At 46.7% G+C, this 24049-nt stretch overlaps 3 protein-coding genes across 4 annotated transcripts in view; 2 read left to right on the top strand and 1 right to left on the bottom strand.

Annotated features, from left to right (window-relative positions):
- The window catches only part of Ltbp2 (latent transforming growth factor beta binding protein 2), a 110352-nt gene extending 102762 nt beyond the window's left edge, over nt 1-7590 (top strand). The window contains exons 29-37 of the mRNA XM_010645640.2: nt 120-263; nt 1123-1314; nt 1429-1512; nt 2217-2345; nt 2629-2766; nt 2843-3010; nt 3262-3528; nt 4400-4549; nt 4925-7590. Coding sequence (XP_010643942.1) covers nt 120-263; nt 1123-1314; nt 1429-1512; nt 2217-2345; nt 2629-2766; nt 2843-3010; nt 3262-3528; nt 4400-4549; nt 4925-5067 — 1415 coding nt within the window. The 3' untranslated portion in view covers nt 5068-7590. The remainder of the gene's footprint in view (nt 1-119; nt 264-1122; nt 1315-1428; nt 1513-2216; nt 2346-2628; nt 2767-2842; nt 3011-3261; nt 3529-4399; nt 4550-4924) is intronic.
- A 1886-nt stretch (nt 7591-9476) lies between these two features.
- Nucleotides 9477-11955, bottom strand: Isca2 (iron-sulfur cluster assembly 2). The gene is made up of 4 exons (XM_010645492.3): nt 11808-11955; nt 11502-11604; nt 11276-11391; nt 9477-10880 (listed from the first exon to the last, which is right to left on the bottom strand). Exons 1-4 carry the CDS (start codon nt 11876-11878, stop codon nt 10706-10708), a joined length of 465 nt encoding a protein of 154 aa, XP_010643794.1. The 5' UTR covers nt 11879-11955; the 3' UTR covers nt 9477-10705.
- A 130-nt stretch (nt 11956-12085) lies between these two features.
- Npc2 (NPC intracellular cholesterol transporter 2) lies at nt 12086-23518 on the top strand. Of its 2 annotated transcripts, none has more exons than XM_033766854.1 (5): nt 12086-12123; nt 12265-12390; nt 19816-19923; nt 21555-21727; nt 22770-23518. In XM_033766854.1, exons 2-5 carry the CDS (start codon nt 12309-12311, stop codon nt 22854-22856), a joined length of 450 nt encoding a protein of 149 aa, XP_033622745.1. In that variant the 5' UTR covers nt 12086-12123; nt 12265-12308; the 3' UTR covers nt 22857-23518. The 2 variants fall into 2 exon arrangements, with proteins under 2 accessions (XP_033622745.1, XP_010643793.1); XM_010645491.3 differs by lacking the exon at nt 12086-12123 and having other exon boundaries at nt 12189-12390; nt 22770-22887; nt 23277-23518.
- The last annotated feature ends 531 nt before the right edge of the window (nt 23519-24049 follow it).

The following is a 24049-nucleotide window of genomic DNA, read 5'->3' as shown; positions in this document are numbered from 1 at the left end:
CTGGCCTGGCCTTGCCTGGTTCTTTTGGGGAATGAGGACTTGGCGTGGCTGGGCAGGAGTCAGGGGCAGGGCAAAGGCTGCCTTGTCTCTGCCCACAAGCCTATCCTCATGCCTGGCAGACGTGAATGAGTGTGAGCTCATGCTCGCCGTGTGTGGGGCTGCGCTCTGCGAGAACGTAGAGGGCTCCTTCCTGTGCCTCTGTGCCAACGACATGGAGGAGTATGATGCGCAAAAAGGGCTGTGCCGTCCTCGGGTGGTTGGAGGTGAGCTCTGGGAGCCTCACAGGAATGTCCTGCCCTTCTGTCATTACCCATGGGTATCTACTCCTTTGTCCCAAGGCTGTGAGAGGGGGACTGGGCAGGGTCTGGGCAGTGTTGAAGAGGGGGTTAGGAATGGAGTGTGGAGGGGCAGGAGTCTGAGTCCAGCATGTGCCCAGACAAGGGAGGTTGGCGCCAGACCAGGCAACATCCAGGCACAGGTACGACCACCTAGAGGCAGCTTAGGAAGTTGTGATGATTTAGAGTGGCCCCAAGGACCTCAGATTGAGCCTTGGGACCCTAAATCCACCCAACCCCTAGTGAGTCTTCTGAACAAGGGAGGACTTGTACCTGAGCTGAGCTGGACTCTCCCCTGCCCAGAGCTGCAGCCTCAGCTTCTTGCCTTAGGCTGGACCAGCACTCAGCTGGCCTCAGTGACTTGGGGAGAAGTGAGGAGACCTTGTAGGGAACAAGGAAGTGGGAAGGGCTAGGTACCTGGGAGGTGGGATGATCAGAGGACTCCCTGTTTGTATGGCAGGAGCTGGGAGTGGCCCACAAGGGAGGAAGGCGGGGTAGAACAGAAAGAAGTAGGGGCTTTGAGCTCAAACTCCAGCCTCACCCTTAAGAGCTGTGTGACTATGCCAAGCTGCCAAACGTCACGAAGCTCAGTTTCTTCATGTGTTGCAGGGAAAAGGTAATAGTACCCACTCATAGGGTTGTTGAAAGTACCCAATGAGATATTATAAGTAACAGCATTTTGTAAACTGTAATGCTGTGTAAATATTATATTTAAAAGATATATTCAAGAGCCAGGGTGCCTCAGACAGTCATGTACAGACAGTAACAAGGGGCATCTATCACACAGCTCAGAGCATCCCTGAGGCCCCAACAGGGGACCACGCCTCAGGCCCCACCCGCATGGACTGCTACTTTGGACAGGATGGCCATCTGCCCTGCTCCAGCATCCTGGGCCGCAACTCCACGCAGGCCGAGTGCTGCTGCACCCAGGGTGCCAGATGGGGAGATACGTGTGACCTCTGCCCATCTGAGGACTCTGGTGAGACCCCAAGGCACCCAAATCCTCTTAGAGTTGGCTCTCCAGGGTGACACTTAAGGACCAGGAGGAAAGGGGACACCCGTCCCTCTTGAAACTTGACACCTCCCTTCACAGTTGAATTCAGAGAGCTCTGCCCCAGTGGAAAAGGCTACGTCCCTGTGGAAGGAGACTGGACTTTTGCAGAGACCATGTACACAGGTAACCTCCCTCCACACCCTCCTCAGACAGGAGTGGCCCTGGTCTGGTCCTCCAGGTGGCTTCCATCTTTTTTGGCCGACTCCCCATAGTTTTAGCTGGAAGTTCTGACCTGAGCGCCACCTAGTGTCCACATGATCTTCATTTCAGTTTCCTCCAGGAACAAACTGTGGTTCCTTGACTAGCCCTCATCCCTGTCTTAGTGAGCACGGGGGCAGTGGTCTATCTCCCGTGCTCCACTGACCAAGCTGGAAACTCCGGGGATCCCCTCAGCACCTTAGTCCTAAAGCTAGTCCCGAGCTTGTGTGTGTGTGTGTGTGTGTGTGTGTGTGTGTGTGTGTGTGTGGTACAGGGTACGGAACCCAGGGCCTTAGGCATGTGAGGCAGGTACTCTACTACTGAGCCACTTCTCCAGCCCCAGAGCTTGCTTTTTTTGAGTGTAGCTATGTGTCAAGCACTTATTTTAAGTATCTTTACATGTATTCAAGTCTTTTGTCTTCGTGACAACTAGAAGAGGTTAAGTAATTGGCTACATTTTTTAGATAGAAAACGGGGGCAAGGAGACTATAAACAACTTGCCCAAAGTCACTCTACTCCGAAGTGGCAGGGCAGGGATTCAAACCCACAGTCCAGCTTTAGAGCCTCTGCTTGAAAGAACTCCCTCCGATGGCTTCCTACCTTTCCCTCACCTCCTCTGCCCTCTGCAGATGCTGACGAGTGTGTGCTGTTCGGGCCTGCTCTCTGCCAGAATGGCAGGTGCCTCAACACAGTGCCCGGCTACATCTGCCTGTGCAATCCTGGCTACCACTATTCAGCCTCCCGAGGGAAGTGTGAGGGTGAGGACTGACCTGGCTCTGCCCACTCCCAGCCCGGGCAGCCAGTCCCTCCTGCTGGGAGGCCCCTTTCCTGGGGAAGATGCCTGAGCAGCAGGCAGGTCTGAGGCGAGGGCAGCTCTGGGCCCTCAGAGCTTGTCCCTGGGGAGGGGCCTCCTGGGCCAGGCAGATGTGAGGGGCATCTCTTCTGTGATTCATCACAGGAAAGCCCCTTCCATGCGCAGTCTGTGGACAGGCCACCCTGGCCCTGCTCCACTCCTCCACTCCCACCACCCTCCCACCACAGATCACAATGAGTGCCGGGACATGGCCTGTGAGAATGGTGAGTGTGTGAACACAGAAGGCTCCTTCCACTGCTTCTGCAGCCCCCCACTTACCCTGGACTTCAGTGGGCAGCGCTGTGTGAACAGCACCAGCAGCATAGGTGAGTGGCCTTGGGTGTGGGCCAGGGGTATGGGCACAGGCTAAGGCTCACGTGCCTCTGGGTTCTGTGCCACCAGAGGACCTGCCTGACCATGACATCCACACGGACATCTGCTGGAAGCAAATCACCAATGACTTGTGCAGCCAACCCCTGCATGGGCGCCAGACCACCTACACAGAATGCTGCTGTCAGGATGGCCAGGCCTGGAGCCAGCAGTGTGCTCTGTGTCCCCCCAGGAGCTCGGGTGAGGGGACCCCTGGAAGGCTGGGCCCAGCCTGGGGGGGATCCTAACCTTGGAAAGGAGTAGGGCAGAGTAGTGGCCCTGTCTTCCATCCCCATTGTTTGGGGGGCAGTGGGAGGGGAGTTCTGTCGGAGCTCCCAGAGTACCCGTGCTCCATGCTCCCTCTCCTGGGGGAGTATGCCAAGTGAACCAGCTGATCGGGTTTAGCCAGCAGGAGCTGGAGTCCAGCATCCTCTCCCCCTCCTCCCTGACAGAGGTCTATGCTCAGCTGTGCAATGTGGCCCGGATCGAGGCAGAACGTGAGGCTGGGGTCCACTTCCGGCCAGGATATGAGTACAGTCCTGGCCCAGATGACCTGCACTACAGCTTTTATGGCCCAGACGGGACCCCCTTCTACAACTACCTAGGACCTGAGGACACCATCCCTGAGCCTCCCTTCTCCCACAAGGCCAGACACCCAGTCCTTGAGCCACCCCTACAGCCCTCCGAACTCCAGCCCCACTATGTGGCCAGCCATCCAGGTGTGTAGCCAAAAGTGGGAACGAGGTGAGCTCTAGGCCACTGCCCTTTCATCTCCCCTAACTGCCAGTCCTACTGCCAGCAAGGTGAGGATGGGGAAGGGAAAGATGCACTGAGCCATATGTCCCTGCTTATGGGTCACGGCGCCAAATGCTTGGGTCAGGCCCCACCAACTCCCTGTCATGAGTAGCACAGGGACACAGGTACAGGACACTGTCCCAACCTTGAAAGTCTCCCTGTGGAAGTTGGAAGCGACAGAAAGTGGCATGCTGCCATCTCTTTTCTCCACACCACTTACAGGATGCAGAACAGCCTGTTCCAAGGAAACCTGGCAACTGAACTTTGCAATGTGAAATGCGAATTAAGGATTTCTAATAGCCTTAAAAGCCCACTGTGCTGATCCCCACCCCATTTTGTGACTGGCACGATCCTGGAACTCACGTTTTGGATTCTCAAGAAAGTCAGGCCCAGCATTTGTGTGGTGGGCACAATACCTGCCACAGGGGTCGCCATTGTGTCGGATTGGGACCACCCTGTCACAGGAGATTGGGTCGTTGTTAAGAGGGTGTGGGTTACTCAGGGAGAGAGGATAAAGCAGATCAAGTTTGCTTTGTGTTGAGGCTCCTCTGCTGCCAACCCTGCACCCCAAAGACATCCATACCAAACCCCAGAAGTATACAGAAACATGCAACTGGGCAGGACCCGGCCATTGTGAAGTCCCACCACTGGAGCCTCCGTTTAATAAACGGCACAGTATGGCCCATTTTAGCATCTTCTCCAGCCCATCCTCACCCACGTCATTCACCCTTTGTTCCTGAGGGTGAGGGTCTCAGCCCTCTGCTGCTTCCCTCTGACTGCCCTCCCTCTCGCCAGAGCCCCCCGCCGCCTTCGAAGGGCTTCAGGCCGAGGAGTGCGGCATCCTGAACGGCTGTGAGAATGGCCGCTGTGTGCGTGTGCGGGAGGGATACACCTGCGACTGCTTCGAGGGCTTCCAGCTGGACGCAGCCCACATGGCCTGCGTGGGTAAGTGCAGAGTCCGGACAGGAAGCGAGTCCAGCCCGGCCCATAGGGAATGCGCTTGAGGGCTGGGAAATCCGCTGTCGCCCCCTAGTGGGCTACCTGGTCTCAAGGCAGCAGATAGCAAGCCAAGGGGGTCTGATGGCTGGCTTCCAAAGCTGTTCTACGGGGCTACCCAACAAGGAAGGGAGGAGAGGGCATGGTCTTGGGCTCGCTGCAAGGTCACTTCCCCTTACTTTTTGTCCTTGAGTTGTTTGGCTTGGGGAGGTGATTCAGCCTCTGCTGTCACATCCAGGATTCCATCACAGGGTAGGGGACCAGGGTTTGGTGACCAGAGGGGCAGAGGGCTCCCCACAGCTTTCTCCTTTCCCTTCCTCTTAGATGTGAACGAGTGCGATGATTTGAATGGTCCTGCTGCCCTCTGTGCCCATGGTCACTGTGAGAACACAGAGGGTTCCTACCGCTGCCACTGCTCCCCAGGTTACGTGGCCAAGCCAGACCCCCCACACTGTGCTGCCGAGTAGCAGTGAGGAGTGTGGGCAGCTACCTGGAAATGGTCTCCAGCCACACGCAGAGGCCTTGAGGATGCTTTCCTAGCTGAGAAGACACCGTGACAACATCAGGCTGGGGTCCCACCGGCCAGCTCCATCAGACTTGCCTTTCGTCTCTCCCAGCTTAGGCTCTGGCTGTGAGCTTGTCACTGCCTCCATGCCCTTGCTTGGCTCAAACACCGCCAAATGCTTTTAACGCTTCGGCCATGGGCCGTGAGGCCCAGCCCACCACCTGTCCCAGCCTTGCTGTGGGATGCTATCAGAAGGCCCTCTCCCTCCCCTTCAGGCTGTGCAGACCTGAAAGCCCAGTGGGCTCCCACTGCAGGTGCTCCTTTCCACCCATGACCTACACATCATCTCACTGACTCCACAACTGGGACAGAAGCTACGTCTGCCCTGGGATGGTCCTTCAGAATCTGAGCAAGAAAGGGTTTGGCAGTTTGGGGGTGACTCCAATGCCCCTTTTAGAACTGTCACTGCCACACAGCTAGTCTGGGCCCTGCTTTTGCAACATCTCCACCATGCAGCCAGTTCTGTGGCCTCAAGGAAGGAGAGAAGATCCCCTCATCTGAGAAGCAAGACTGGTATTAGCTGGCTCCGTGTAACAGACTGAAATGAAGAGGAGAAAAGAGCTGGAAAAGCAGCAAGAGGGCACAAGAAAGCAGTATGAAAATACAGGAAGCTGATACAATAGGGGATACAAGTCTAAAGAAATATTCAGTAGCTTTGGGTGAATATTCAAATTTCATCCAGTGATAGCCCCTGTGCACTAGCAGCAAGGGCTGCCACAGAGTACTCGTCTCCAAAGACCTTTATTAAATATATATACACTTCTTACAGGAATCAGATCTCCTCGGTGAAAGCCAGTTTGATCTGCTAACAATAAAAAGGTCTATTTTCTAGTGTGAGCTTGTTTGGAGGAAGCCAGATTTATAATATTGTGTTCTCTTCTGCTTGGAATCCCCACCCTCCACTTCAGAAAGCCCATGTCTGGAATCCCTCTGGGCTTACAAGCAGACTCTTTGCAGACCAGGCTAGCTGGGAGTTCAGAACCATGGTAAAGAAATATACATCCTGGCTCTTCTGTTCCCGTTTTTATTTCTGTTAGGCCAGCTTTCTGTACCACACTGGCTAAGTCTAAAAATTAAGAGATGAGGCCACTCTGGCAATAGCACACTATTGGGTTCCAATGGGGAAAAGCTCTTTACTACTTAAAGACAAGGAAAATTCTGACTGTATTTCTCTGATGAATAGCAATGTAAATGAGGCTGCATGTGACTAGAGATGGAGGTAAATGCTACTTTCTTAATTTAATCTGTCCTGTCCTACCTGCTGTTCTGATTGTCAGCCATCACATAATAATTTATTGAAGGCTTGTCACATGCCAGGGACTATGTTCAGTGCTGTGCATAAATTTCATTTAATCATCCAACAACCCTATTTCTTTTTATTCTCCATTTACCAGTGAGGAAATGGAGGCAAAGAAAGTTAAAATAATTTGCTGCAAGTCACTATAGTAGTTGAGCTGTTTTTAGAAGACAAAAATGTTTCTTAAACGTGAAAATATTCTTCCATTAATAATAAAAGAAATGTAACTTAAAATGCAGTGATACACTTTTTTAAAAGATTAGCAAAGATCAGAAACTTTGTTAAGACTCCTAGTTGGCATCTAGCAAGCATCTAGGGAAACAGACACTCTCATACTAGCTGATAGGAGGTACAACCTTTCAAGAGGACAGTATGAGTGTGTCTTTCAAAATTATAACAGTACTAACTTCTAGGAATTTAATATTCAGATGTTAACTTCCACACCAAATGTGAAATGACGTGTGTAAAAGGTTATTCATTACAGTATTATTTGTAATAGCAAAAGATTAGTTACTATGGAAACAAAAAAAGCTCTAATGCCTTCTTAGAAGATACCCAAAACAGACCAAGAGATTATACACCAGTGTTAACATATGCTGCTACTTGTCTAAAAAGAAGTGGGTTAACCTCATCCTTGCCACTCTAGCTCATACCCATCATTCACAGCATACTCTGCTGTGCCCAGTGCCCTACCCCTAACCCTCCAAACCTTCCTGCTACTTCTTCTTCTAGACATACTGTGCGCATGTACACATTTCCTTTTCCTAAAAGCACAAATGGTATATTATGCATGCTGTTCTGTACTTTGCTTTCGTCACCTTATACTTACATAAAGAATTGTCTCATTCTACTACATAGCTGTATACCATTCCACTGAATGGATAAAACATAATCAATCAGTTCCTCATTGACAGACATTCCCGTTGTTTCTTATCTTTTGCTTATGATACTGTAATGAATATGCTTGTGCATATGTTATTTCAAATTATATTTCTGGGATAAATTCTTTGAAACAATTGTGGTTTGTGGGGAGGGTGAGAGGGTAGATAGGAACAATACTGGGAGACTTTTCACTGTTAAGCCCTTTTGTGTTTTTTTAAACTTGTACATGTATTACTTATTCAAAAAATAAAATATTTTTAAATACAGCTGTTCGTCAGACTGCTTAAATGCCCCTCATTCTATTATCTGATTACACTTTACAATTAAAACCAGGTGATAAATATTTGAAAATTTTATAAAGCACACTTCCACTAAGCATCCTGGTACCATTTTTATGGGGAAAGGACAAATGGATTTTAAGACCGCAATTATAAGTATCAATCTCAGATATCAAGAAAAATAAAGGCGTTTCTTGCCTTTTGGACAAATATGCAAAACCATAATGTTGCCACTGACAGGATTAGGCCCTGCTGAAGGCCAGTTGCACAGCATTACTCTGGGGCTAGAATTCAAGGGAAGGCTATCCATTCCTCACACCTGGTTGCTCCTGCCCAATGTCAGCAATCTAATCTGGTGAACTGTTTGATTTGGTTTTGTTGTTTTTTTGGTGGGGGGGGTACCGGGGATTGAACTCAGGTCCTTGTACTTGCAAGGCAGGCGCCAGAACCACGGAGCTAAATCCCTGGCCTTGGTTTTGGTTTTTGAGAAAGGTCTTGCTATGTAGTTCAGACTGGCCTTGAACTCGTGGCAATCCTCCTGCCTTAGCCTCCTCAGTGCTGGGATTACAAGAAGGTGCTACTATGCCCAGTTTAGTCTCTGAACTGATTTTTTTCCTACTAATCCCTTGAAACCTTCCCACAAATCCCAGGTTAAGTCAGAGAGGGAGGGAGGAAGGAAAGGAGGGAAAGAAGGGGGAAAGAAGAGATGGGAGTTACTGCTTAATATGTATGATGCCCTGGCCATGGGTATAATCCCCACTACAGAAAGGAGGGGAGGATAATGACATCCACCTAATGCAGAGAATTAAAGCCAATTCTGCAACAAATGAGGCCTTGACAATCTCTCCTGGAAAGTAATAGGAAAGCTAAAGATCTTCCAAGTGATATGGGAGTATAAAGTTTTCCTAAATGATTTGGACAGTGAACAAAAGTTGTGAAGACATCTGCTGGCATTTGTGGCCTGTTGGGAAGAGGGTATCTGGCTAGAAAGGGCCTGCAGATGATCCTAAATCTGTTTACAATGTTGATTACTCAAGCAAATGGACTGGCATCCTCTTTCTGCTATCATTACTGTGTTTTTTTGTTTTTGGGTTTTTTTTTTTTTTGTGGTACTGGGGATCATGCTCGGGGCCCTTGTGCTTGCAAGGCAGGCAGTGGAACCACTGAGCCAAATCCCCGGCCCCTGCCGTGTGTTTTTAAAATCACCCCTCCCATGAACACTTCTTGGTGCCACATCCAGTCCTCTCAGTGTGAAGTTGGGTGTGTTTTCTCCCTAATCCACCTATTTCTAAACTCAGAATTCCAATTCTCCCACTTATAGTATATAACTTCTATATTCCAAGGGAACTTGATTCTGCCCAGTTGACCACTGCAATTTAATGGGATATATATTTAGCAACTACAGCTTTGCTGCTTAGACTCTGGAGTTTTTAAACCACCAAATCAATAAATACCTATAAAAATATTCAGGATAGGTTCTAACATTTAAAATGTAGCAAAATCTCTTTTGAACGATGATGAAAGGACTTAAGTAGTATAAACTGAAACTCTTATTAGATCAGGTACTGGCGGCAACTTTCCATCTTAGTAATGCGAGTATGCAGACATTTCCGTTACACCCTGCTTTCTGCGTCCTTCCGTGGGAGGCTAAGAAATCTGTTTAGGGATCCAAGAATTCCCTTCTTTCTTTTAACCACATGATAGGTTTGTTTCCTCTAAATTCTAGGTTCTCTTTTTTTTTTTTTTTTGAGACAGGGTAATTGCTGCACAGCCCAGGCTGGCTTTGAACTTGCGGTGAGCGGTCTTCCTCAGCCTCCTGAGTGCTGGGATTACAGGCATGCACCACTATGCCCGGCAGTATGAGGTTTTCTCACATTTCCTTTTTTTTTTAATGGCAAGTTTTCTTATTAAATAACCTTAATTCCTACCCAGGTCAGCAAATTTTGCTGTAACAAACTTTTAGGCTCCCAAGAAAAAGATGGTTTAAGAAATAACTCTTCCAGAATCAATCCAGGTTGTAATTTCCTCCACTTTAGTATTGTTGTGATGAGACACATAAGTATGAGACATACTTATTTAGAAAGATTAAATAAGGGCCAGGGATTTAGCTCAGTGGTTTCACCACCTATCTTGCAAGTGCAAGGTCCCAAGTTCAATCCCCAGTAAAACATACCCAAAAAAGACTAAACAACACACTTATACTAAAAAAGCTACTGTTTACCTGAAATTCAAGTATAACTGGGCATCCTGCATTTCATCTGGTAACCAAAAAAAGCCATTATCTATTATCTACATTAAAAAAGAAACTACTTCCTGCTCTGAATGAGACCAAAGACATTTTCCACCATAAGGCAGGTGAAGCAACATATCCTGAGAAGACTGTTACTAAAGGGTCATAGACCCTTCAAATGTCTACATGAGTACAGAAAGGCTGTTTTTCAAGTATTTCAGGTATCTGCAAGGGTTTGATCCAAGTCTTCTGGTGGATAGGCTCTTGGTTTTATGAATCCTAGCAGACTGACAAGTATGATAATAAAATGTATCTGCCTGTCGCACTGGAAATGGCAAATGGGCTACATTAGAAAATAAAAATAAGTCAGTAGCACATTCTAGATGTGTGAAATGAAAAAGACATTTCATTTGCCTTTCTCATCTGTTCTGTCTTAGTAACTGATGTTCAAACTGCCTAATGTAATCCTGATTCAAACACAATAAGGACTTCCTTTAAAATGAGGTTTTTATACATAGCTATACACATATGTACAAGCAGTCCTAAAGGCCAAAGTAGTCACTCCAAATTTTGGAGCTTTGGGGCTGGGTTTCAACCAGTGATTAAATCTGAGGTAACAGCATTTGGAAAGTTGGCCTTAGCATCACATAGAGGGCAGGTGGAGGGAGGCTATTTTGTCTAAGTGAGAAAGCTTCACATTTGGGAAATAATAGCGGCAAAACACACACTCCTGGATTAAGAAAAATAAAATTGAGAGAAGGATATGATTAGAAAGAAACCTCTAGAATTCTGTAACCCCAGGTTTCTCAGATTAGTACAGCTGGTGGCAACCTCAGGGTCACCTGTCATCTTGTCAAAGTTTGATAGAAAAGGATGACCCACAGGAACATCCTTGCTGTGCTTGAGGATTGTTCAACACTTGAAATGAGCTTCGGATCAGTTCTCGGCTGAAGTCCACCTGGGCGCCTTTCACGAAGGCCAGGCTATCAGAGTCAACCACCACTCTTGCGCCACCCTGTTCAAATACCCTGAAAAAACAGGAGGAATGCAGCAGTGAATGTCATAAACACCAAAACCCTCTGAGGCCAGAGGTGCACCTTCTCTTTTTTTCTGAAACATTTCTTATTACCTCAAAGAGGTGCTGATTATTTTGAAGCAAAAAGAGTTAATGGACTACTGAAAAATAATTTTTAAGAACTTGGGCTTGGAATCTAGTCCAGCTGGACTCTCTATCCTATGGACCTAAGCAGCCAATTTTCCAGCAATAATGAAGTTGTATTGAATCAGGATGACAAATGTTCGCTCCTCAGTGTGAGATGGACGTTATTAACCATTTTACAATGGCTACAAAGTCTTTCGATTTGTCCTAACAGTGCACACTGAACCCCCATACATCCTGCGGACCCACCCCTTCCCTCCTTGCCTGTCGTCGGGGTTGATAACTGTATCCAGTGAAAATTTGTATTGGAATCCGGAGCATCCACCTCCCTCCACCTGCAGCCTGAGGAATTCTGACTCTTCGGTGATTTCCAGAAGCCTCTGAGATGCAGAAAGGGGATCAAGAATTCCAAACGGTGGAGGCACAGGTGAGGGAGGTCCCCGCGCTCCCCGCACTCACCTGGGCACCGCCGCCCCGCTTCGCCCCCTACCTGGACGCAGCTTTCCGTGAGGCGGATCTGTCCTTCGCCAGCCTCTGGGCCGGAGGACGACTCTTCCCGACGCGCCTGAAGTTCCGCATAGGCCTGGAGGATCCTGTCGCACAAGGAAGAAAGATGCGCCCGGGAGCAAAAAGGGCACCTGGAGACCCTCACCTGGACGACTTCCCGCCAAACCTAGAGACTCCACCTGGACTGTATCACGCCAAACCCTCCCCTCCTCCGTGGGTCTTAGTTTCCCATTTGTCCTGGAGGGACAGAAACTAACGTCCTTCCCAAGTGCCCTTCCAGCCTTGGTACCTTCCCCTCCGCCCGGGAATGACCGCTTTCAGCACAGAGGCCGTTAGAGACGGAGCCCTGACCGCAGCCATCTTTCTCACAAAACCCCGCCCCGCGCATCGCCCTTATTCCCTCCTCCGCCGGGACTCCGGAGGACCGGGAGAGGCCTGTGGGCGGGACCTCAGCGAGTTCCCACCCCCGAGCGTTTCTATTGGTTAGTCCAGGGAGAGCGGGGCTTGATTGGCTACAAATGCTCCCACTGCGGCAGTGCGGACGCGCCAATACAGACCGGTCGGTGCAGAGCTGCTTCTAGGCCGGCCCCGCCACTGGTCGAAAGGTGGGCGGAGATAGCTAGCTGGCTCTGGGCCGGGATCACAGGGGCGGGACGTGGGCGGGCCTCAGCGGTGTTTGCTGGGGACAGGTTGCCTGATTGGGCTCCTCCTCGGCCAGCGCCTACAACTTTATCTTGTGACTGCAGCTGGCGCTTCTTCCTTCCTCGAGCTTGGATCCTCGCTGTCCACTATGCGTTTCCTGGCCGCCGCCTTCCTGCTCCTGGTGTGCATCGTCGCCGGCCAGGCCGAGCTGGTCCGGTACAAGGACTGCGGTGAGCCCCGGCCCCCCCGAGCTCCGCGCGCCCTCTAGGGAAGCCCCACTCCCTCCCCGGCGTCCAGCGCTGACCCCGAAGCTGGGCTGGGCAGCGTCCTCGGATCGGAAGGCTCTGCCTCTGACCCCGGGTGGAGTGGGCTGGGTTGGGACAGGAGTTACTCCACCAGCTCTTATGAAACTTGACCGCGCACAACTCTGTCTCTTTCCTTGCAACAACATGTATTTTGGGGGTCCCTGGATTCTCCTGAGATGGACCTGTTGTCAACGTTCTCTAAAGTCTGTAGGGCAGACGTCTGAATGTCTGTATCCTGCGCCGCGGTTTAGGAGAGGAGCGCAGAACTTTTTATTAGGTTTTTTTGTTTGTTTGTTTTGGTACCGGGGATCGAACTCGGGATCTTGCGCTTGCGAGGCAGGCACCGCAGCCCCGAGTTAAATCCTCGGCCCATTTTATTATGTTTTGGTTTGGGTTAGCCCGCCCATCCCCCACCCTGCCCCTTCTGCTCCCCGTTGCCTTTCTTAATTTCCCTCTTGCTGACAATTCAAAAGTCAGTTCTCTTTTCATGATTTAGTCTGTCACAGAATATCTTCTTTTGGACTGGAGTTTTGGGATTCTTAATCCGTTTTCCTCATGTGTGTAATCCTGTCTTGTGACACGTTACTCCCTCTCAACGCTGTGATTGGAATCTTTGTTGGAAAATGCAACGGGCGTAGGAATTCTGAGTTCATTCCGTCGAGTCTGTAGAATTAATTGTTGGAGCAGAACTGAACAGTTCTGTTGGAAGATTGGAGGTGCAGAGGTGCAATGATCAATGAAAGAGACAGGATACTGGTTTTGTAGAAATACCTGAGCCAGAAGGAAACCTGAAAGTCAGGTAGTCAATCGGTGAATTCCAGGAACGTTAGGTAGCCGGCTTACAAGTAACTGAGATAAGTTTGCTCCTTTATACGTAGGTAATAACTACTCAATAAAATTTGTTGAAGAGGTAAATGAGGAGATATATATTCTTTCCACTGGGTCACAAAAATTCATGTTGAGTCAAAAACCAAGTTGAGGGCTGGGGGATTGGAGTGATTGAGGAATAAAGACCTCTGGCCTATTAACACTTAGCAGATGCTGTTTATTTGAGGTAGGAGTCTGGTACTTGAAAAATGCAACTATTGCTTCCACCTAATGCCTTTCCCTCCACTAAACTTAGTTCTGGTTGTTTTTTTATTTTATTTATTTATTTATTTATTTATTTATTTATTTATTTATTTATTTATTTTGTGACGGTCTCACTATGTAGTGGAGACTGACCTGGAACTCACTATGTAGCCCAGGCTGGTCTCAAACTCACAGCAATCCTCCCCTCAGCCTCTTTTTGTGACGGTCTCACTATGTAGTGGAGACTGACCTGGAACTCACTATGTAGCCCAGGCTGGTCTCAAACTCACAGCAATCCTCCTGCCTCAGCCTCCCGAGTTCTGGGATTACAGGTGTGCACCACCACACCCGGTTTAAATTTAGTTCTTAATTGTTTCTTATATTAACCCCTTCATACATATGGTTTGCATATACAGTACTGGGACCTGTGCTTATGAGGCAGGTGGTGGCACCACTGAGCTAAATACCCAGCCCTCCACTAAGCTCAGTGACTAACATTTGTTTTTGTTTTTTTGTTTTGTTTTGTTTTGTTTTGTTTTGAGACAGGGTCTCATTATGTAGTTGAGACTGTCCTGGAACTCACTGTGTAGCCCAGGCTGGTCTCAAACTCACAGCGATCCTCCTGCCTCAGCCTCCCGAGTGCTGGGATTACAGGCGTGTGCCACCATGCCCAGCTAGTGACCAACATTTGGAAGATGACACTATTAATTTTATTCAGTTATTCTGTTGATGATCTATTTTATAGAAGCTGAAACTAAGACACATAGAGTAACTTGCCCAAGATCTCACAGCTTATAAGCAGGAGGAAACTGATGGGTCTTTATGAGCCACTTTGGATTTCACTGGTAACAAGAAAGAGGGAGAGGCAGAGGAGGGAGAGGGAAGGAGGACAAAGAGAAGGAAGGAGAGAGAACTGAAATCCTAAAGTTCTATTCATTTTGGAGAAAAAAGGCAGATACAACCCATGGGAAACCTTAAATAATTTCCATCACATATTTTCAATTTACCTTTTTTTGAGACAGCCTAGCTATGTAGTTTAGTCTGGCCTTGAACTCACCACATAGCCCACACTGGCCTCAAAACTTGCAGCAGTCTTTCTGCCTCAGCCTCCCAAATGCTGGGATTGTAGGTGTGCACCACCACACTAGGCTCTCGTATACTTTTTTTTTTTATAGACAGGGTCTTTCTATGTATATGTAGTTCAGACTGTCCTCAAACTCACCGTGTAGCCCTGGCTGGTGTAGAACTCATGATGATCCTCCTGCCTCAGGCTTCTGATTACTGGGATTACAGTCATGCCACTACCATGCCTGGCCCTCGATTTACTTTTGAATTGAGAAATACAGTGTGAAAACTTGAGCACCCACATCAAAAGATTTTGCATTCCACTCCATCCTCACTTTTCCTTGGAGTGGGACTTCAAGTAAGAAATCAGACGAAGCAAGGTAGTTTTGCAATGTTTTCGGGTTAGAGCAGAGGGCTTTCTTCTATAAAAGTTCAAGAACCTCTTGTTAGGGGGCCAGGGATGTAGCTCAGTGGCATAGTGCCTACCTGGCAAGCTTGAGGCCCTGAGTAAGAGTCCCCATACAGGGTGGAGGGGACCTCTTGTTAGCAAAAAACTGGATGAAAGAGCTATAAGCACTCCACAGCTTTCAAAGAAGCAGGTAGAAGCTGGACCTGGAATGCCTCAGTATAAGCATTGATTTTCCACAGCTTGTTAACATCAGGGAAGATGGGATGGAATGAAAGTGAGTGCTTCTCAAAGGTGCTGAGTGTGTGTACAGTTTGAACTTTTGCTGTGAGGGAGAAGCAAGTTGGAGGGTAAGAGACTGAAGACTGTCATTTACAGACCTAGCCGGAGGCTTGGGCATTTGGTGTTGTGGTGATAGAAGTGATTTAGAGGGACTTTTCAGCCGAAGGGCAGGAACAGGAAGCATCAACAGAGTGCATCTGTTTGGGCAGCACTGTTCCCATTGTCCTACGCAGTACTGAGCTAATCTGACTGCACAGCACAAAGTATCCTCTCCACCTACACTACACCAGCTATCTTCATACATTCTGCTTTTGAGACAGTAAGAGTCCATATTATTAGCTGGAAACAGAATCTCTGTAAATGAAGTATACTTAGGGAGAGAAACTCAGCTTTGGTGTCAAAGGGGGATTTGCTAACCCTCTGGATTAAATTCCTGAGCTGAGTCAAGATATGATGATAACCCTAAGTAGTACTCCTGTGTTCATCACTAACCTAGAGCTGGATGTGTGTTCTATGACCCATTCTATACGATGGAAATCCTTAGCCAGGCGTGGTGGCGCATGCCTGTAATCCCAGCACTCGGGAGGCTGAGGCAGGAGGATCGATGTGAGTTCAAGACCAACATGGGCTACACAGTGAATTCCAGGTCAGTCTCAACTACGTAGTGAGACCGTGTCTCAACCAAAAAATAAATAAATAAATAAAAGGGAATCCTTTTTATTCCCAGATGTTAAGTGTTTTGAGGTTCACAGTATGTAGTGGAGCTAGTGAGATTTCAAGCCCAGGCAGCAGTCCCCAGAGTCCACCTCAGAGCAGGATGGCAGCACTTAACTTAGTCTCACGGGCACTGTTACCTCCCTTTCAGCAGTCCAGCTTCCAGAGGACAGGACAGAGAAATGAGATTTTCCAAGACTCAGATTTTGTGTGTGTGTGTGTGTGTGTGTGTGTGTGTGTGTGTGTGTGTTGTACAAAGAGCACTTTTGTCCTTGGTTAAGATGATTTTGTTTTTTTAAAGATACACACCTTGCCCTTGAGACGTAAGTTAGAGAACATAGATTTCCAGAGTAAATATCCATCTATATATTGCAGATCTTATTGGCAGGGGTCCATGGTCAAACTTGAGGGTCCACTGACTTGAAAAGATAGTGGGGAGAGATGGAGACAAATCGGAAGCAGCTGGTCTTAGGATTGCAAATGCAGATGGTAGTGCTGCAACTTGAGATAGGCCGGTATGATGTGCACTACTTTACAACCTTGTGTTGGGATAGAAGGGTTCCCCTGGTCTTCATCTCCCAAAGTATAGAACAGGGAAACTATTCATATGTATACTTTATCATTTACAGCGTTCCCCTGAACCTAGAGATTAAGAGCAGTTTGTAGCTCCTTTTGGAGAGAGCTCAGATTTATAGAGTGTCTAGTGTTCCTCAGTGCGTCTGTTAGAAGACTCCCGGGCTAAACCTAGTTTTTGAATGATAAATCGAATTTTGCATCTGCCTAGAAACAGCAGTGACAGGTCAGATCAATTGTTTCCTGGCACATTCCAATATCTGACTTATATTTTAGGCATATATAGTATTTGCAGACATATTTTCAGCAGCAATTTAGACCTAGGCAAGTAAGAACCTCAGAGGAGAAGAAGCCCAGACTCAAGTGTAGTCTCTAACACGGCTGTTATTTCTGCTATCTTGGCTGTGTGAATCAGCCCTATTTGGCTTAAGGTTAAATTAGGGCCCTAAGTTTTTACTGGAGCTATAAAGACTTTGACCTCTGTCCTCTTTATTTCTTTTGATACTTGTGGGGAGAACATCAAGGTCCTAATGACTTAGTCAAGATCTGAGGTACTGCCTGTAATTTTTTCACCTGAGGCATTTTGCGACTCATTAGTGAGCCTCTTGGATTTCTTTCCTCAGAGTACATGACCGATCATAATGAGAACTCATGTATTGTGGAGATGGTTCCGTTCCCTGTTCAGAAATAAAGGTAGTCTCTATCCCTCTCTGTCTGTCTGTCTGTCTCTCATTTTGCTTAAACTAGTACGGATTAATTCTCTTACAGTTCCAGGGGGTAGGCACCTGACAGTCCCCCCAAGCTAAGCTAAAGTCAAGTGTGGGAAGGTAGGCCTTCCATCCTGGAGTCTCTAGGGGGAATCTCCATTTCCTGGCTCTTTTCTGTTCTCCTGGGTTTTTGGTTCTCTGTCTCTCTCTCACTCTCTCTCTCTCTCTCTCTCATTATTAGTGCGTATTAGTTATACAGACTACAGGGAACTCCTCTCTTAAGGGTCATACTTTAGGATCATTCTTCTGTTGAGGGTTAAGATGTTAGTTTCTCTTAAATTCCCTAGTCCACTTACTTGCAAGTGAGTGAACTAACTTAAAAAGCAAAGACTAGATGTTCTGGCACATTTCATTTTTTTACCTGTACTTTTAATACTATACCTTATTTCTTTACGAAACCAGGCTGGGATGAAAGAATGAAGATATTTCAAGAAGATAGAATATGGGCAAAGGGTTTACCAGGAGTTTGGGGCAAGGACATAAAATCTGGACAGGAGATATTTCATCACTGAATATCACAAAGGATAGGGAAGTTGAACCTTTAAGATAGAAAGAGTAACTAGGGCTGGGATGAACTCAGAGGTAGAGCACTTGCCTAGCATGCATGAGGTTTTGGGTTTGATCCCTAGCATTGTGGAGGGAAGGAAGGGAAGGAGGAAAGGAAGAAAGAAAAGCAGGAGGAGGAGATGGGGGGAGAAAGACACCAAATCAGGCCAATTCCTTGAGTCTTGGATATGCCTTTTCCACACAGTGTGACCCTGGACAACTCACTGTAATCTTAATGCTTCTCTGTTTTCTAACCTCTAAAACAAGGAGGTTAGATTGTGAGGTCTGTTTTTTTGTTTGTTTTGTTTTGTTTTGTTTTTCTCAAGTGTCTGAACTTTCCCTCATCCTTGCTACCCAAGGTACAACTCCCACAGGGCCTCAAGATGAATGACTCAGGAGCTAAAACTTGAAAGAAACTCTAAAGAGGTTTTGTCTTCTCTGGGCTCTGGCAGATTTTACAACAAATACCAAACTGAAAGCAGCATTTGCTTTGTAACACCTGAGGGAGAAAGATGGCTTAAATTCCTTCCATCTCCCTTCATAGCAGGTTTGCCTTCCAGCTGGTTTTGCATTAAGTATGGTCCTGTTCACCCACTCCAGCCCCCAGCAAACAGCTTTAATCAAATTTATATGCTTAACTCTGCTAGAAAATGAAAAGGGAAACAGGAATATTTTAATAAGAAATTCAGAGGAAGATCGAGACAAATATTTTCAAGGCTTAAGTTTAAAGTATGACCCTTTGCATTAGGAATGCAATACAAGATCTAGGACCAGCCAGGCATAGTAGTGTATACCTGTAATCCCAGCACTTGGGAGGCTGAGGCAGGACAATTGCTGTAAATTCAAGGCCAGCCTGGGCTACACAGTGAATTTAAGGCTGACCCAAACTACATAGCGAGACCTTGTCTCAGCAAAAACCAAAAAAGAAGAATCTGGGAATATGTACCAACTCACCATGATGAATGTAGTCATTATGTACTACAAATATGCACTAAAATTTTTTTATTAATCTAGGAGCATTCTGAGTTTCTTTAGTTATGATTTAATCTCTAATCTTTTTGGCACATGGTCTCTGAATATTTGACAAATATTAACTTTTGTCTTCATCAAGAAAGGAGCTAGAGGCTGGATGTGGTGGCGCACGCCTATAATCCCAGCACTCGAGAGGCTGAGGCAGGAGGATCGCTGTGAGTTTGAGACCAGCCTGGGCTACACAGTGAGTTCCAGGTCAGTCTCAACTACAGAGTGAGACCCTGTCTCAAAAACCAAAAAAAAAAGAAAGAAAAAGAAACGAGCTAGATGATTTTTGGTCCAATTTATAGGATGTGATTTTAGCAGTAAGTTGAATCAGGGTTCTCATTTTTTGTGGAGTTGTTTGAGAGAATTTGTTTCTCTGTAGTGGCCTCAAACTTGCAGTCCTACCTTGGCCACCTGAGTGCTAGGATTGCAGGTGTGTGCTACCTTGCCTGACACAATTCTCTCTCTCTCTCTCTTTTTTTTTTTTTGAGACAGGGTCTCATTATATAGTTGAGACTGAATTGGAACTCACTATGTAGCCCAGGCTGGTTTTAAACTCACAGTGATCCTTCTGCCTCAGCCTCCCCAGTGCTGGGATTACAGGCGTGCGCCACCACGCCCGGCTCACGATTCTCTCTTTAATTGTACATTGTCCTAAAGATTCCATCCTAGGAAAGTAGTCAAAAGGAGATGAGAGGGTCTGGGGATTTAGCTCAGTGGTTCCGCCTCCTCCCTCACAAGCACTAGGTCCTGAGTTCAATCTCTGGTAGCCAAAAAAAAAGAAAAAAAAGAAAATGAGAGCCCTAATTAGGAGAGGAGAGCACAGGCCCATTAGGAAGTGGGCAGCATCCGTGGTGTACCTTTCCTCCTATTCCAATTCCTTTTCTTTCTTTCATTTTATCTTTGCAGGCTCTGAGGTTGGAATTATAAAGGAGGTGAATGTGAGCCCATGTCCCACCCAACCGTGTGAACTGGACAAAGGACAGACCTACACCGTCAATGTGACCTTTACCAGCTGTGAGTAAATGTGGCTTTTAACCTAAAATTCATGCTAACACATAACATAAACAGCAAGTGTTGGATGAGCACAGGGATGTAAGGGCTGGGAAGGTGACTGTCAGGAACTCTACGACCTCCCTTTCAACTTGTGCAAAGCTGGGATTTACTATTCCCAAGACACCCTTCTCATACTGGGTCCCCGTGTGCCGCTTTCTCAGAGTCCAGGCTCACTGGACTTCAAGAGGGTACTTTCCCTGTGTCTATGGGTTGTCTCATCTCTGTCCTGTCTTAGCCCATGTTGCACAACAGGCTTTTATGGGAATATCACCTCTGGCTACACACTGTGTTAGTACACACTCTGAGTCTGGAAACTCTGGAACTCCTCCAAAATATTATTTCTGCCAAGCATGCCTGTAATGCCAGCACTTGGGAGACTGAGGCAGATGGAGCGCTTTAAGTTCGAGACCAGCATGGGCTACACAGCGAGTTCAAGGCCAGCTTGAATTACACAGCAAGACCTTTTTCAAAAAACCAAAGCAAAAAAAAATGTCATTTCAAGAAATCTACCTTAAGCCATTAAGTCTATACCTGCCTGAAAAAAAAGGTGCAATTAATATTTAGCAATCTCTCTCAGGTTTAGGGAACTCACTAGGGATCCAAGAAACAATCGGAAAACCTGAACTTTGTCTTCAAGTGAAGACATAGTATTGAAACTTGGATTGTTTTCTTGTACCTCATTCATCACCTTCAGATTCCCAAGAATGGAGATAAATGTTAACATTTTCATTTCTGGGCAGAGCATCTGCTTTGAATCATCTTCTAGTTCTCTATCCTATGAAACTAGATACTCTACTGAGGAACCTCAAAGTTCCTGCCATGTCTTGTACATAAGGCTAAAGTCTACTTGTGAGTCTGAGCTCCCTGTTCTCCCTCCTGAACTATAGCCTGGAGAGGTATACTTTCTCTTCTCTGTCTTCCCTCCCCTCACCCCTGCCATGCTGGGGATCGAATGCAGAGCCTCAAACGTTAAACATGAGCTACACCCCTGGCCAGGTCTGGTAGGATGTGCTTTCTAAACAAAAGTCATCCCCGACCAGGCAGGGAGAACAAAACAGCCCCATGTCTCCAAAATACCCTATCAGTTTCTGAGTCTGCTTGCTCTGCTTTCTTAATATCTTTTTTCCTCCTGCCCATCTTGTGATACAGAGGTTAAAGGCTACCAAGAAACGTACCTGTTTTTAATCTTACCAGGTGCCTGGAGGGTTACCAATTTCACTGTCGTCACAGACCTTGGTATTTAAAGCACATGATACACTTCAGTAGAAGCCGATATAAATAGCAAACAGAAAGTTTACTGTCAAAAGTTAGTTGCCTTGCTAGATAAGGTAATTCGTCCAGGTAACTCTGATTCTCCTGAGGAACTGAAGGGCAGTGGAGAGCAAGGCAGGGATGGGAGAAAGAAAACAACTCCTGCCTGTTGATTGTTTGCACCGTGCTATATACTACGCATAACTGCAAAGAATTAAGAAGTAAAGCTTTCCAATTTGCGAGTATACCAAGGCTGTTGTTTGATAATGTATCTGAAGATTTAGTTTAGGATTTATAAATATGCTGTTTTCTTCTCTGCTTGATTCTCTTTTTGCTTCAAGATACTCAGTCTACAAACAGCACAGCCTTCGTGCATGGCATCCTGTTCAAGGTACCAGTCTTCTTTCCCATTCCTGAGCCTGACGGTTGTAAGAGTGGAATCAGCTGCCCCATCCAAAAAGACAAGACCTACAACTACCTGAATAAACTGCCAGTGAAGAGTGAATACCCTAATGTAAGTGCCACTGTTATCGAGGACGCTGGAGACCTTGGGGCTGGATTAGAAATCTGAGGAAAGGAGCAGAAAGCAAAGATGGGGACAGAGAGCCCCTGGTCTCTATGATGAAGCAGATGCCAGCGGGAAAAAGACAGGCTTGAGTGTTAAGAATCTGTATTTTTCATTGTGTGCATTTGACCTAATGGTTAGCTTGGGGGCCTGATGACCACACTTTTATACACAACATTGCACTTGATTCTCATGACCCCCTATGCGGAGGCGATATTCCCTGTCTTACAGATGAGGAAATTTGAGCCTCTGTGTTTTAAGATACAGACAGAATCCATTCCACAAAGAAAACTGGCAGCCTAGGTTTAGAGCTGGGTCTCCAAAGTCTATGCAGTGTTCAAAGATTTTAGCCAGCTATCAAATAGTTCAAGGTCTAAGCTATCTTAGCCTCACCCTCAGAAGCCCTGGTTTCTCCATCAAGCTTTTAAGGAGAGAGCAGTAGTTTGTTAGCTGCATTGCAGAGAAGAAACTTTTCCACTCTCCTTTCCTTTACCTTTCCAGTCTCTGCCTTCACCTCTGACCTGTTATTTCTGCTTTACCTGCTTGTTTCTCTGGCAAGCACTTGTAAGCAGGGAGAACTGGAGAGAGCCTGTATTAAAGATATGAATGGTGGTGAGAGTACTACATTTGCACTTGTCAAATACATGCACAATTTTTCAAATGTAAAATTATTTTTCTTGTAAGGTTTTTATTTACATGCCCTTGATCAAAGAGGAAAAGAATGCTTTAAGAATCTTTGTTTTGTTGACTAAATTCAAGTGTGTATCAATACCAAATCATAGGAGATACATTTTGGTTGACTCTTCTGAGTTTGAGGCCACAGGCAGTGTTTATATGCCAAGTTGGATTCGTGATGGAATGATTTAAGAAAAAAATGGTGAAGAATTAGGCGATTCATTATAATTTACATCTGGGAAACACAGTTAAACCAATTGTGGGTTAAGGTGAAACCCTAGTTTCATTTTTCCCAATTCTTTTTCTCTTTCTCCAGGTAAAACTGGTGGTGAAATGGGAACTTTTGGATGACAAAAAAAAAAATCTCTTCTGCTGGGAAATCCCAGTAGAGATCAAAGGCTAGAAGTATTTGATGCCATTATGTCTACATGGGGGTAAGAGGGCCGGGTAGAGGGAAGGGAAGAATGGAGGGAAATCAGACTTGAAGCTAAATCAGTGCCACAAGATGAAAGGAATTTCAAGACTGCTGTTTTATGCCTCACAACCTCCAAAAACATCTAAGACCATACTTCTTGAGATCTCAGACCTGTAGCCTTTGTAATTTCCTTTGTAAAAGGGCTGAAGAAAGGAGAAAGAGTTGGATTGTGAGGACTAGTTTAACTGGCTCATGATATTTTGCTGTTGGATGAGGGTGGGCCCAGCCAGGCAGGACTGGGAGCAGAGGCTTAGGGATCTCAGGATAACTTGCCCTAGGGCATTGGTGCTCAGTGTGGAGAATGGCAGCCAAACCATTTCTGTGTAGCTGTGGCCCTTGTGTCTACAGGTTCCTCAGCTCCAAGTGCCTCCCTCACAGAATCCAGTACATCTGGCCAACACTTCCTGCTGGCTCTTGACAGCACCTCCAGCCCGGTGGCTTCAATAGTAGGGCTTGTTCTCCGTGTATCCAGAGATCACTGGAGAGATGTTCTACAACAGAAATTTAGCTCAGATGGCTGACTCTTCCCTAGCTGGCTCATGTCTCTTGTTCCGTCTTAGCTGGTTTTCATTAAAGGCAACAGTTGCTTAGCAGGTGTTTGATTTTTTTTTTTTAACAATATTAACTTGTGTCCTTTTCTTGCATCTGAATCTTTGAATAAAGGAAAAAAACAGTGTTTTTGCATTTGGCCAGTGATTACCTGCTTCTTTCAGACAGCAAGTTCCCTAGATCCATGCAGGTGGGCATGCATTTCTGTGACTCCAGAGAAGATATGACTGTCAGAAACTGCTTTTTCTAGCGGGGTGTAGTGGCACATCCTATAATCCCAGCACTCAGGAGGCCAAGGCAGGAGGATGGCATGCTTATAGGAAACAGTGAGAGCAGACATCCCACAGCTGAACAGTAACATCTGAGGAGTGAGACTCAGTGATCTTTTGGGAACCATCAGTAAGGTGGGGAAAGCTTAGAAGCTTGAAGGCGAAATGTGAAGTTATAGCAAGCACAGTAAAATGAGTTAAGTCTTGGAGTTTCCTGCTCTTAAAGTAACAAGTATAGGACCGGGGATTTAGCTCAGTGGTACCACACATGCCTTGCAAGCTCAAGGTCCTGAGTTCGATCCC

Source organism: Fukomys damarensis, unplaced genomic scaffold (genome assembly GCF_012274545.1).
Source record: "Fukomys damarensis isolate Sample0158 unplaced genomic scaffold, DMR_v1.0_HiC HiC_scaffold_21, whole genome shotgun sequence".
NCBI lineage: Eukaryota > Metazoa > Chordata > Mammalia > Rodentia > Bathyergidae > Fukomys > Fukomys damarensis.
The sequence above is the reverse complement of the archived record's forward strand: the minus strand, read 5'-3'. Positions and strand labels throughout refer to the sequence as shown.